The sequence below is a fragment of the Daphnia magna genome, linkage group LG5 (assembly GCF_020631705.1).
Source record: "Daphnia magna isolate NIES linkage group LG5, ASM2063170v1.1, whole genome shotgun sequence".
NCBI lineage: Eukaryota > Metazoa > Arthropoda > Branchiopoda > Diplostraca > Daphniidae > Daphnia > Daphnia magna.
This window is the reverse complement of record NC_059186.1, coordinates 2,089,634-2,103,915: the sequence shown is the minus strand read 5'-3', so window position 1 is coordinate 2,103,915 and position 14,282 is coordinate 2,089,634. Positions and strand designations below refer to the sequence as shown.

The 14,282-nt window shown below is 40.2% G+C and overlaps 1 protein-coding gene, 1 long non-coding RNA gene and 1 pseudogene across 2 annotated transcripts; 2 read left to right on the top strand and 1 right to left on the bottom strand.

Moving 5' to 3' along the window:
• The first annotated feature begins 2,784 nt into the window (after positions 1 to 2,784).
• LOC116923977 lies at positions 2,785 to 3,819 on the top strand (annotated as a pseudogene).
• Positions 3,820 to 4,565: 746 nt separating this feature from the next.
• LOC116923975 lies at positions 4,566 to 8,968 on the bottom strand. Its single transcript, XM_032930504.1, has 2 exons — positions 5,167 to 8,968; positions 4,566 to 5,041 (listed from the first exon to the last, which is right to left on the bottom strand). Exons 1-2 carry the CDS (start codon positions 8,966 to 8,968, stop codon positions 4,566 to 4,568), a joined length of 4,278 nt encoding a protein of 1,425 aa, XP_032786395.1.
• Positions 8,969 to 12,124: 3,156 nt separating this feature from the next.
• LOC116923488 lies at positions 12,125 to 13,725 on the top strand. Its single transcript, XR_004394533.2, has 3 exons — positions 12,125 to 12,548; positions 12,643 to 12,922; positions 12,990 to 13,725. It is a non-coding gene; the product is annotated as an uncharacterized LOC116923488 (long non-coding RNA).
• The last annotated feature ends 557 nt before the right edge of the window (positions 13,726 to 14,282 follow it).

Here is a 14,282-nt window from a genome sequence, read left to right as displayed (position 1 = left end):
TGTTTTTTGTTTGTTTTTTGTTAGTTTTCTTAGTCGGACAAGAAAAATGGGAGATGCATTCGGCGAACTGACGGTCGCATTCAAACAGGTTTAAGTATTACATTTCGAATTTCAAAATCGAATTTTCTAAACTAAAAAAATAGGAAGGCCCTTGCCACCTAAAATCCTGTCCGTGGGGGCAGCACTGCGAATGACACTATGTAAATGGAGTCATCAATCCATCGGGGTGGATGCCTCCATTGGGCCACCTAGAGACGTGAAGTCGACCTACATAATTCAATTAATGATATTTAAATTTAAAATTAATGATAAAATAATTAGGTTTCACGTAATTATAAAAAATATTACCTGTAATAGAGATGTTGGTCTGTTTTAAAATGGGTTTTGTTCTGCCATGTAGAAATTTTTCAGTTTTGCCACATGCTGAAACAGGTTAATTAGCTTTTCTTTATATAGTGATTAAATAGCCGGAAGAAATTTATGTTTTACATATTGAAATCTGGGAAAATCACACAAACCGTAGGGTAGGGGGCGTTTTTCGTTCTGAAGTCAAGTATTATTTTTACCTGAAACAGTGCAGATGGTGCTGGTTAAAAAGGATTTATATGTGATCTAGTATCATGTGGTAAGTAACCGAAAACTGCAATTTTTTAATTCTGATTTTAATATTTTATTTATATATTATTTTAAAGGTTCATTAGCTGATAAAGTAGTGTGAAAAAATTTTGCCAGGAGCTACCGGTAGGAAGCCATATACGAACCTACATAAACCTCAGTTACTCAGTGTTCAAACCTCAGTTACGCCAAGTATACTTTGTTTGTATTGTTTATATTATTTGCAAAATTTCTGTTTAATTAAAAAAATTTTTTCAATTTAGATTATCAGTCAGTTAATTTTAAATTATGTCAATTCATAAAACATAAGAAAAAAAATACACTAAGTTAGGTAATCGGGAAAGCAAACAAACTAAGGTAATTCATTAACAGACATGTCAAATTCATCATTCAAATCATTATTTGTAATATTAAGGGCATGTGAGGGTACGACGGAGGGAAAGGATAACTTTAGCTCTGCTACTATTTCTTCTAGGAGATACCTTGTTAATAACTGAAACAAAAGTAAACTGAATTTTTTGAAAATTTGTGATTTATGTGACTTAATGCAACGTACCTTATTGTTTTGGTATTGGGCCCATATCTGGAACAGTAAGAATTCTTCAGTTGGTTTTCCTTCTTCCGGTGAGGTTTTATCTTGTCATGACAGAGTAGCATGCTGGTAAGGGAAAATTCTTCGACCAGCTTTACGCAATACCATCGTCATCTTGTAGAATTTGAGATTTGATCCGCCTGCTAAGTACACACATAGTGATTATTATGTGTTCAATATGTATGACTGCACAAATTTAAATTACCTTGTTCCATTGGTGGTGCATTCGTTCACAGTCGTTATCGTTGCGCGTTAACAAGTTGAAGCAGGACCATTTGTCAGAAGTTCTTTAATGCGACGAACACTCCAGGAAATTTACCAGCTTGAAAAAAATTAAAATTAACAAGTTAATTGATGATCATGCGATTAAAATTTGCTTTTAGTTATTTACCAGGAAGATATGCGAGGCATAGCAGGCAAAATACAAAGTCATGAACTGGATTTGACCCGTTAATGTTGTAGATGGTGGCAAGATGAAGATCCCTGACCTTTTTCAGAACGGCTTGGCACCAGTGGAAGTTGCAGCCAAAGTGCTGGCAATCAACAAAGTGCTTGCGGACAGCAGTGAATACAGCGCATTCGAAATCGGTCATGATCCACTGGACTCTTGGCAGCGGTTGGTTGGGTTGCTCGTGGGGAACAAGGGTGAAGTCAGCATTGTCATAATTCAGCAAGCTGTCTAACAAATGATTTTGCTTTTACTTCTCGATCACCTTGCATGGCTTTCCAGATGGTGGGGAGTAACTGCGCCATGTATAGGTATAGTGTTGCCACGTTCGTGAATTTTTTATTCTTTTTCGTTTTGTTTTGTTTTTTTTTTATTTTTTTTTTTCGTTTTCGTTTTCGTTTATTTTTTTTTTGTAAAACGAAAACGATCGTTTCGTTAACGAAGCTTTCGTTAATTTGATCCCCCACGAGAAGATAGAAGCCCATAGGAAGAAGGAGACCCAGTTGAAAAACTCCATCTTATTTACTTTGTGGTCAAGGTACCATGATAATGAGGTAATAAATGCAATGATTCAAATAAGTGTTTAAATAATCATTTCAATCTATAATTTTAGTTATCAACTGTGGAACTTAGAACTAGAAGAAATAGTTTTAGAACTAAGAACTTCGTTCCCCACTGTAGTCCCTGAACATCCTTTGAACCTTAACGACGAAAACATAGATGACTACAACATGTCCTTCGAGAGCGATGACGAATTGTGAACCAATTGTTTAAATGATTTTTAAATGTGTAAACCTATTTCTTGTGATATTTAAAAATGTCTTTGCACTATTATATTGTACTATTACACAGAAAATATTACTTGATAGATTCAATAATGAAATTTATTTATTTCGGAAGCATCGACGAATAGTGCAGGTGATGGTACAGCAAGCCCTTTGCATTCACAGAGATGCAAGGCTGGATCACCGCGATAACCTTACTACCGCGGTACTACCGCACGAGCTTAAACTACCGCACCACCGCGTTAGTTCTCAAATTTCCGTGCGGTAGCGGTAGTTTTCAATGCCATCTAGCGCTGATAGTAAAAAACACAATTACAAAACAACAGATGGCAGTCTTCAACAGATCAGTCCGATCTTTCACGCTTTCAGACTTCAGTTCATTGAATCAGAGTTCATATTCCTAAACTTTTTAAATTCTACAAATTTGAATGAAATATCATGACAGGGTAAGTAGACTTGAAATATTTGTATTGCCTCATGAAATGTCTTTATGTGTTGTTTATTATTTCTAGTAGGCGAGGAAGGCCACCCTCAGTTGCACCCCTTACAAATAATCAAAGAGGCACGACAGTCCATGATATGTCTACCGAAAAAAAGTCAGTGTCCAGTTCAAGTTCCAAGAAAAAAAGTACTTGTAACACGGAGCAACAGGAAGGGAACAATGAAAATGAAAGTGAGTTGCAAAGGGAATCGTCAACTTCAGCCTCATTGCCATTGCCAGTTCGAGTTGTTCTACTAAGTAAGTTACGAGCTGAGTCCATCATTTTTCTGATACTTTACATAGAGAATAGGTCTAATAATGTAATGTATCTCTAGGATCTACAAACACCCAACATTAGATGCATCACGTCACTCACGAGACTCTTCGTCTTCGTCTCTTACTTCAACATCAAGTAGTCATAGTGTACAACAGGATGTTCATATTACTCCACCTGTGACAGGTACATAGTGTTTTTAGGATTATATTTATATTTATATTTATCTATTGACCGATTGAATTTTTTTTTCTTACAGAAGGACATGTAAAGAGGCTTGCCTACCCATTATCGTTCTTTACATATCATGGACCTTCAAAGAAAGAAGGAAATTCACAATACACCTGCACAGTTAAGGGATGAAAAAGAGATAAACCGTTTTCCACCGTAGACAATTCCAGGGGAAATCTTCGTGCTCATGTTAGAGTGAGTATTCAAGGAAAAACAATTGTAAATATCTGTCGTAAAAATCTAGAGTTTGGAGTCACGGCTCCCAAATGAGCTTGTGTTTCAAATAAGAGATGAAACACTTTAAAGATAAGGTCCTACGTTGTGTATTTTTAGGTGAATTCGCTAGGGTTGTACAATCTGAAAATGAGCGCTCAGAATTGTGCAACTGTTTGAAGTCGAAACGAGGGTGCGAACTGAACAATTAAAGGGGGGGAGGAGAAGAAGGGGTTGAGCAAGGAATGTGGTGAAAACAAAAGACGATAGGCTAAATAGCCGGAGGCTAGAAAGACGATTAGCAAAAAGGAAAGATTTTCCGACATTCTCCCGGGCCGGGAATGTAGCTGCTTCGGCTGCTACTCCTGTTCAAAAATCCGTTTGACTGCTGCTTTGGCCTTGATGGCGCATTTTCGAACCGGACGTGAATGTGCTGGAACGTTTGCCGGACCGGACGAAATTTCAGTTGAAGCGCTGGCCGGTTCAGTCACCTGGATTGGATAGAGTTTAGAAATGGGGCGATTCGTTTTCCCATTCGCTGTGCGGATGTCAGCAGCTCAGATTTCGCTATCGGTGCTGCAGATGAGATTTTCAATGACAGCCAACTTCCATTCTCTGCGTGGTCTCTCATCATAGACGAGGACCACGTCTTTCTCTTTGACAACTGTTGCTTGACTCTTCTTGGTCGCCTGATGATATTCTCGAAGAGCAGGCAAATAGGATGCGAGAAAACGATTCTTGAGCTGTCCAAGGAGAGTTTGGTGGCGAATAACGGCCTTCTTGAGTTCGTCGGGACGCTCGCCATAGGCTGAGTCAAGTTTCTCGTCGTTGATTTCTTCGTTATAGTGTAAAGTGTTAAGACGCCGGCCATACATAAGGTGCGCCGGAGAGAGAGACTCTCCGTCACTGATGACGCTGGATGGATTCTATAAAGGGCGATCGTTCAATACTGTTTCAGCGTCGGCGACGAGGGCTCTAAAAGCACTGAGGGTGGGTTTCGTGCGACCGAGAATTTTTGAGAGGGCTTCCTTGGTCATTCCGACTAGTCTCTCCCAGAAACCACCGTACCATGGGGCTCGTTTAGGGATGAAACGCCATTCCACCTTTTGATCTGACAGCTGTTTGGTAGTAAAAGGGTCGCGAAAAATCTTTTGGAAGACCTTTGCGCCCTTTTCGAATGTTTTGGCATTGTCGGACATGATGATGGCGGGACGTGAATGGTGTGCGATGAAACAGCGGAATGTTTCGAGGAAAGAGAGCGTAGTCAATTCTTCCACTACTTCCAAGTGAATAGCGCGGGTTGACGCACAGGTAAAGAGGAGGATATAGACGGTACGGTCTGTTTTAGGTGCCTCTTTTGGTCCGCGAATGATGAAACCTCCAGTGAAGTCGATGCCCGTTACTGTGAACGGAATTGAAAAAGAGGAGCGAGATACTGGCAACGGAGCGTGATTTGGGGCCACGTATGGAGCTCCACGCACACGATTGCACTTACGCAGTTTCTCAAGCATTTTTTTACGCTCTGACCAATTTGAGGAATCCAGTAGCGTTGGCGGATTGTTGCGATGGTCAGCTTGACTCCTCCATGTAGCATCAGGGCGTGATGAGAGAGAATGATGAGTGTGGATATGGCAGATTCCTTTGGAAGAAGAATGGGGTGAATTGTGTCTCTCTTTAATTGAGCGTTTACCAGACGGCCGTTGCAACGTATAAGTCCGTCGCTACCGATGAATAAATCCAGTTGGTAGACGAGAGCTGGACGTTTTCCGGTTGGTTCTCGTAGGTATCTCAGTTCTTCGGAGAAATTTTGTCCTTGTGTTGCTAGGAGCCAAGTTTCTTCCGCGGAATGTAGCTCAGATACTCTAATGTGGCCGATGCACCAGTCTGAGCGTGATTTCGCCTTTAGTTTGACGTTGTTGATGAAGCGAAGAATGATGGCTGTTACCCTAACAAGAGAAGAAAATTTATAACGTGATATATCCAAGACCTTGTCGATTCCTTTTGTGCTTGAGGGCAACGGAGCGCTGTTGGATACGCTGGAGAGGACGGATAAATGAAAAATGGCAGCAGATTCACCATTTCCCTCCCAGGCCGGCCAATCGCTTCGTTTGAGAAGCCATGCAGGGCCAGTTAACCACGTTGTCGATGATTGGAATTGACGATGAGTTGCTCCTCGAGAGAGTAGGTCGGCTGGATTCGAAGCCGTCGGACAATAATTCCAATAGACATTGTGATTCTCGTTGAAGTTTCGAATCGTGTCAACTCGATTATGTACGAATTGGCACTTAATCTTTCCCATTTTCTTGATCCAGTACAGTACGATCTGACTGTCCGACCAGAGAAAGATGCTTAGAGAAATTCCCAGAGGCTGAAATGCTGAAAAAATAGAAGAAGTGACACGCGTGACGATGACAGCTGCCATGAGTTCAGCTTGAGGAATGGTCAGCATTTTCTTGTCGGTTCGGAGAGGTGTGACGCGGGATTTTGAAAAAACGAAAGTGGATGAAACACCATCACTAAGATAAGCGACAGCTCCGTAGGCTGATTGACTCGCGTCAACGAATACATGTAGCTCAAGAGCTTTTCCCTTTGCGAGATAAGGACGACCGAAGGAAATTGTAGTATTCTCGATTGTTTTCGAAATGTCTGTCCATTTTTCGATCAGATCTTGAGGTAATGCGTCATCCCAGTCCAGTTTGAGCTTCCAAATGTCTTGAATGAGAATTCTCGCTGGAATTGTAAGTGGAGAAATAAATCCGAGTGGATCATACACAGCCGATATGCCACGTAACACTTCTCGTTTTGTTGACTGTGGATGGCACAAATGTGAGAGCTGGACATTAGGGAGATGAAGAGTATCTTCGTTTCGATCCCAATTGAGTCCAAGAACTTTAGTGAATGTAGATCCATCGCTGACATCTTCGCTGTTTGCTCTCGCCGTAAGATGGCTTTCGTTGGAACCCCATGACTGCAGTTTAAGTCCAGCTTGCTTCAATACACTATTCGTTTCCAAATAGTAATCCATGGCTTCTTCCGTTGTTTCACAACCAGATATAAGATTGTCAACATAGATGTTTCGGTTGATATCAGCCGCTAGCGGAGATGAACTAGCTTGTAGGTGCTTCTTGATCACCGAAAGGAGGATAAATGGAGAGCTGCTAGCACCGAATGGAATAACACGGAAACGGAATGACTCGAAATCAGATTTCGGGTCTAGAGGGTCCTTTACCCATAGAAAACGGACGAAATCGCGATCCTGCTCGTGAAGTCTAATCTGATGGAAAGCCTTTTTGATGTCGGCTGTTAAACCGATAGTGTGCACGCGAAAGCAAAGGAGAATGGCCAACATATCGTTCTGGAGTGGAGGGCCAATTTCTAAACAATCATTCAGACTGACTCCAGCTGGAGTTTTGCATGAACAGTCATAAACGATTCTTAGCGGTGTTGTAGCAGAGTCTTTGAAAACGCCGATGTGTGGAATGTAGTGACTTTGATTGTTGATTTCAGCATACGGAACCTTCTCGATGAATTTTCTGTCCAGCTGATCCTGAATGATTCGTGAATAGGGTTTGAGTCCATCTGATTCCTTTGAGGCTAGGTTTTTTATAGTTCCTCGTGTCCTTTTCTGGCATGTTTGAAAGTTGGACGAAAGGTGAGGGTGACTCTCACTCCACGGTAGTCTCGCGATGTACTTTCCATCTCGAAACTCCACCGATTTCTCTTGATAGCTTTGAGTAGTTTGTGTTGATTCCAGATCTGGCTGGATTCCAATGGTTTCGAGTTGCCAAAAACGGGTGACGTCGAACTTTTCTTCAACGGAGATGTGCATATTTAGGACCGATTGCGTGATGATGTCACTCGAATTATTCAGCCGCCCGGAGATGAGATAACCAATTTTTGATTGAACAGCTGTTGGGCCTGGCCCACGAATGACTTGATCACCGACGATGTCCCAGTAGAAATCAGCTCCGATTAGAATGTCGACGCTGAAGATAGAATTCTTTGAGACCGGATGAGCCAGTAGTAGATTCTTGAGATGAGGCAGCTTCAGTAAATCTGTTCGATACGGATCAGAGAGGGGGTCCACAATGTGTGGAATGGCGATTGCTTGAATGAGAATAGGTGATCCTTGACTATCGATCAGAGATAGTTGTACAACATCATAAAAATCAGACACACCACGGCAAGAAGTGAAACCAATGAGAACTAGACTTTCTCTTCGTATTGGCTTGAGTTTTAGTTGCTTGACGAGATCGAGAGTGATGAAAGTTCGCTGTGCTCCCTTGTCTATCAGAAGGTTACTGGAGCGTTTGAAAATTTGAGATTGGGCAGTAGCGATAGCAGTTTCCAAAAAAACAAATGGCTCGTTTTTTTTGGCAATGGTGGTTGTGAGTGCCACGGAAGTCGGAAGAGACCATGAGAGTATAGTAGTACCAATAATTCGAGGTGTGTTCGGCTTGTGGAGGCTAGTATGATGAGGTTGGTGGCATTCACGACAACGAAACGAAGAAGGGCACTCAGTTCCTGCTGGATGACACTTTCTGAGGCAGTTATAACAAAGTCTTTTTGTCTTTGCAACTTCGTACCGTTTTTCAACTGTCTTGACGGAAGTGCAGTCAGTAGGCCAGTGTTCGCCATCACAAAATGGACAGTAAAGCTTTCGGACAGGAGGAGTTTCTCTTTTCTTCGACTCCTTATTTGAAGAGGTTGCTCCCGTAAACATAACATTCAAATTCTTGGGAGGCTTGAGCGATGAGGGATGAATGAGTGTGCTCTCACTATCTTCAAGGATTTCTATTTCGGTTAATAGACTCTTCCGTAAAGTGTCCAAATCCCATTCTGCAGCAGCATTCTGTCGAGCCAGGTTGCGACGTAGCTCAGCTGAGAGCTTGTCAAGAAGGATACAGACCAGTAAATCTCCATAAGAATCTGGCATTTTTTTGAGTGCTTTTAGACCGCGGATGTGCGATTCTAGGGCGTCGACGAACTTGCGAAGTGAGTTCCGGTCGTTTCCGGGTTTTGGCAATGCGACGAGAGCTCGCATGTGAGCCATGATTATTTCAGCCGGTTGGCCAAAACGTTTCTTCAATAGAGCGACTGCTACTGTGTAGTTGTCATTACTCGGTACCAGGCCGAGTAGAAGAGCTTTAGCTTCGCCGGACAGACGAGAATTCAAAAAATTGAATTTGGTAGCGTTTGAGTATTTGGTTTTCTGGTGTACCTCAACTTCAAAAACATCCCAAAAGGCGTTCCACATGAGAATGTTACCATTGAAATCAGGTAGGTTGAATTTGGGGAGATAACTCGAATCAAGGCAGTAGTCATACATATGTTGTTCATATACAAGTCACGAACAACTATTTTCTGTAGCTAAAATGTGCAAGGTAGTTCAATGCGCACAACATAGTGGTTTTCTGAAAGCTAATGCATCAGTGTCGATAAACAACCATTCGACGAGTAAAAATCGGTAAGAGTTTTTTCTTCGAGCTACCCGCAACCTAGTTTTTACCTTGTTTCTTTATGGGATAACCTCAAATTGTTAGGATTCTCCTTGTAGCTAGCTGTTTTTCATTATGCTTAAGAATAACACGCTTGTCGCTAGTAAGTGGAGGGGACGGCTAGCTATATTTTTCGCACGGGAGAGCTGCTAAGTGCAGAGCCTGGGATAAGGCAAGGAAGAGTGCGACCGATGGAGATCTTTTTCGTGTCCTATCGGACTTCAAGGGTAAATCTAAATCAATCCCCTTACCATCTGAAATCCTAATCGAATGTGCCCTGTCAACTGACCCGATTGCAATAGCTGATGGCTGCACCCGGCATTTTTTTCCGGAAGAACCTCCATCCGGCACAGCTCACATCGCAGTTGAAAATACCCTGACCTCCGTTCAAGCCCATCACGACGGTGTACCCCCTGTTATTTCAGACTGGGAATTTGAATCCGCCGTAAGCTCATTAAATCCAAAATGTGCTCCTGGAATAGATGGCATATCGGCCGACCTACTACTTTTTAGCCTACTGTTAATCAAACCTTACTTCTCTGTCATCCTAAACGCCTGTATTCTCATGTGTTTCTTTCCGAATTCGTGGAAAATTTTAAGGTTGCCGTGATTGGCAAGCCTATCAAAGGCGACTATTCCTCCTTAAACAGCTACAGGCCGATCAGTTTGGTATTGAACCTGGCCAAGATTCTTGAAAAGGTAGTCCTAGGACGGTTAGTCTGGCTCGCAAATGGGTCAATCCACTCCGATCCGTCAGATGTTGGACGCGGGTAAGTAACCGATTTTCTTTAAATTCGGACAGTGGATTCATATCGTTATGAAACACTGAATTCCAACATTTTTTTAAACGAGTATTTCATGAGTTACAGCAAAATGAAAATCGATTTTTTTCATTTTGACGTAGAGGTTTTTCTACCTGTTAAAATTTTTATTTTTTATGTTTTGTCCCTGTCGTGTAATTTTTTAAGAAATAAAAATGAAAAATTCTAAAACAGTTTTTCACGAGCTTTCGATTGGTTGTATTTGTTTTTTTTAAATTTAATTATTTCTAAGTATAGTAAATTAGATGTAAAGTGTGTAAAGGCTTCCGATTTCAAAAATCAGAAGCAAAAATCTGCTACCTCGTAGAGTAACCGTTTTTTTTTTAATTATTAATGAAACCTCAATTTACACCATATCTGAAAATCAGAGAGGTTAAAATTATATTTATCCCTTAACAATTTGCAGGGTTGTTAATATCGGTATCAGATTCGATACCGGCTGTGCATAAAGAATTTAAGATTTCCCGCAAAATTGTTGTTACAATAACTGACAGTGGATCTAACTTTCTTAAAGCTTTCCGGTTTTTTTCTCGTGAAAATGATGTTCAGGTTGATGAAGATGTTGATGAGGAATACGAAGATGAGGAAATCGTAAGTTTTTTAAATTATGGTTGAAACATTTCTTGCTCATAATTTGCTGTTTTGTTATTAAGACCTGGTTGAGATTGATCATGTCCTAGACGAATGGCATGGTAATGTGAACCAAGAGATCTATCCTCTGCCACCTCATAGAAAATGCGCCTGCCATTTGTTAAACTTGGTTGCAGCAGTTGACTGCGAAAATGCTCTCAAACGTGATTCTTATTCATCACTTCATCGATCTACATTTGCAAAGCTTCAGACTCTTTTTAATTAGCAGAGTCGTAGTACCTTAGCTGCAGAAAAGACAAAAGAACTATTGGGTATTATTTTGTTTTCTTTGTTGTCTTGATACAAAAGTTAGCTTATTCTTTTCTATAGGTGTTCTGTTTGTCATCCCTAATGCAACACATTGGAATGCCTGGTTTGATTCTGTGAACCATGTAGTTAAACTTCTTGAAGCTGATGGTAACATCGAAGAACAAGAGAAATTGCTAGAGAATTTAAATTTGTTATGCGAACATCATGGGGTCGGGGATTTCAAGTCACAGGAGGTTTTGTTTATGGAAGAGTATTTTTCTCTAATGAAGCCAGTTGCAACGGCTTTAGATATTTTACAAGGGGAAACGGGGAATCAGATAACGGCTGGCCATTTGCTACCTGCCATTGTTGTGATTAAGCGACAAATTAATGACCTTAAAAATTCAAGGAAATTTTAAGTGTGTTCTCCCTTGGCAACTGCTTTACTTGAAGACATCGAGAAAAGATTCAGAATTTTTATTCTGTCTGATGAGCTTCGATTTGCTTCCGCAGTTCATGCAAAATTTAAATTCAATTGGTTGGCTGATGGCTTTTCTTCAGTAGAACAAATTGACGGGATTAAAGCTTATATCATGGCTGAATTGAAGAAAAAAATTGAAGTTATGATCCAAGCTGATTCAAAATCTGTTCCAGGCATGGAAAACGATGTAGTGAACGATGACAGCCCAATAGATCCGAAAGACTTTTTTTTGCCCCTTAAATCTATTTCAAACCCACAAAAAATATTTTCGCCAGCAGATGATGAAATCAATCGGTTCTTTGAAACGAAAACGTGCAATGATTTACGGGTACTTGATTCTTCATTTCCATATCTTCGTCAGTTGTTTATTCAACTTAACACTGGTTTTCCCTCAAGTGCCGCCGTTGAACGTCTGTTTTCTCCGGGTGGAAGAGTTTTAACGCCAATGCGTACTCAATTGAGTGATCAGCGCTTTGAGTCCTTAGTTTTTCTTAGAGCTAATGCTTGTCTCTTATAGTACCAATAATATACAGAATTAAAACTAAATTTCTGTATATTTTTTCACGGACTATCGTTATGGGTATCGGTATCGATATCGCCGATACCAGCCAAAATAAGGATCGGTATCGGCATGAAGGAGGAAAGGAGAAGACGCTGCTCCCATAAGGCCCTGCAGAAATTTTTGAGGCGATGATGATATCTGCCTCGGGCAGAATTTTCGTTCCTTTTTCTGCCACCAGATGCGGAAGGGTAACGAAATATGTGAAAATCTAGGCTTTATTTTGGTTGCCACCGTTACGGACTTTTCATCTGCTAGACTCTTGTCAAAACTATTTAAGCATGTTGAAGTGAAATTTTGAGTGTAGGGCATATTGTTTATATTGTTTAGAAAGAAAGTGAAAGTGATAATGACTTGTTGCATCATAGGGTGTAGGACAGGTTATAAACCAACAAGAAAACATCCAAATCCTACCAAACATAGTAGTTTTTATTTTCCAAAATACTTTGAACTAAGAGGCAAATGAATAACTGCAGTTAGCCTCCATTCAGTTAAAAGAGAAAATTGGGCTCTGAAGCCCCAAAGCAGAGTGTGTGCACGTCATTTCTTGTCTAGTGATTTTCGCGTTGATAAAATAAATATTGAAGAAGAAACCATAAATACAATTGATGGAATGCGAAGCAGGCTTTTACCACATGCAATACCATCTATCTATCTAACACCGGAGGAAGGTATACATGGTTTCATTAGTCCTAATTGATCAATATTTATTAATAAGTTATGTATATTTACTCGTAGTATCATTAAACAATTTATATTTGTTAGGTAATGAACCACAGCTACCGACCGTTCAAAAAGGAAAGCTGTTGATGAATCAAGTTGCTCTACAACTTCTTTACCCCTTAAAAGAAAAACATATGAAAGAGAGCCATGTCATCAGATATTGTAACTACAACAATCCCATCTACAGACCACAACCCCATTTCATGTGAACGAGAATGTTGGCATGCATGTAGAGTGCTGAGGAGACACAACTTTCAATTGTTACAGATGTCCTGACTTCAAACACTGAAGAATGTAATGTCATACATCAAGGGAACTCAAGGTAACAATAAAGTTAAGTAAATACTAATATCGATCGTCATACATTAACAATACGTTATTCTTCGTAGACATAGTGATCACCAGCCAAACAACAAGTCTACCTTTGAGAGATCTGTTGTGGCCGACTATCCTGAAAGGATTTCTTCATTACCCACCTCAATCGACGATCTCGGAATATTCATTCCGGCTGACAACTGGACAGAGTTAAACCAAGGACTCGTGAACAGACCCAGCCACAATACTTATTTGGTTGAAGCAATGTTTGTTGGAGAAGTCCATTCCATTAGGAAATCAGTTACTGTTGACTTCCTACATTCAACTGTGACCACTTATATGCTTGGCAAATTATGTGACCCGACCAATTCTGGAATGGAAAATCCCCAAAAATTCTAAAATTATGCTGAAGCAAACTACATATTGAGAGAATTCGCGGCAAGAGGTCGATGTGTCGGAATTTCAGTCGCCAAATTTCAAAACATAAGTCATGTGAATACTGAATTATATATTGTGTAACCTGATTACTAAAACGATATTTGCAGAGCTACTAGGTACGTTCATTGTTTACAACTTATGCAATACTTAACTGCTTACTTTAAAAATCATTTATGCAATGCAGATGCCATTTACTCTAAAAAAACAATGTTATGACATGTGACACTTTTGAGGATGAGCTTTTCAAAAATCACAATGTCACTGAAACGTTCACGATAACTTTGCAGAATTGTTTGTCTCTCGTTAGTAAAGTTGTTTAGCAATTCGAATAAAAAGAACAAAGTTTCTACACGGTGGTATAAAAAAATTAAAAAAAATAAGTTCTTTGCCCGATTTTAAGTACAGAGTTGCTCGAACCGAGTTGGGATTCAAACTGAGCCCGTGCTTCCAACCAGTGTCCTGGTCTGATCTATTAGCCCACTCCCTCCTTTTTTTTTCCTTTCCCCCTTGGTTCTCCACCCCTTCTTATCCCGCGTTACAGGCGCACTATGGTAAATCCCCAAAAAGGAATATATATTATATTTTAATTGCGGGGTTGTCGCACTAGAAAAATGACGTATTTTTTGAAAATGATTTAAATTTGTAATGTCCTTCAGTATGGCCAGAAAATCGAGGGGTTGGGTTAGGAAAACGATGGCCTTGGAGTTTGCTGAAACGTTCCCTTCCCTCCAAAATTGATGTTTTTTATGGTGGAAAACAAGCAAAAATGTGCTTCATTTAAATATTTATTCAAATTCTAGATTTTCAAAACTAGAACAAAGAGATGACGCATCAAAACTCAATTTGCAGACACATAACTAAACAAGAAAATACATTTCGTGTCTGGATATGTCTTATTCTTTCTAAATAAAATTCGATCCATCCAATCA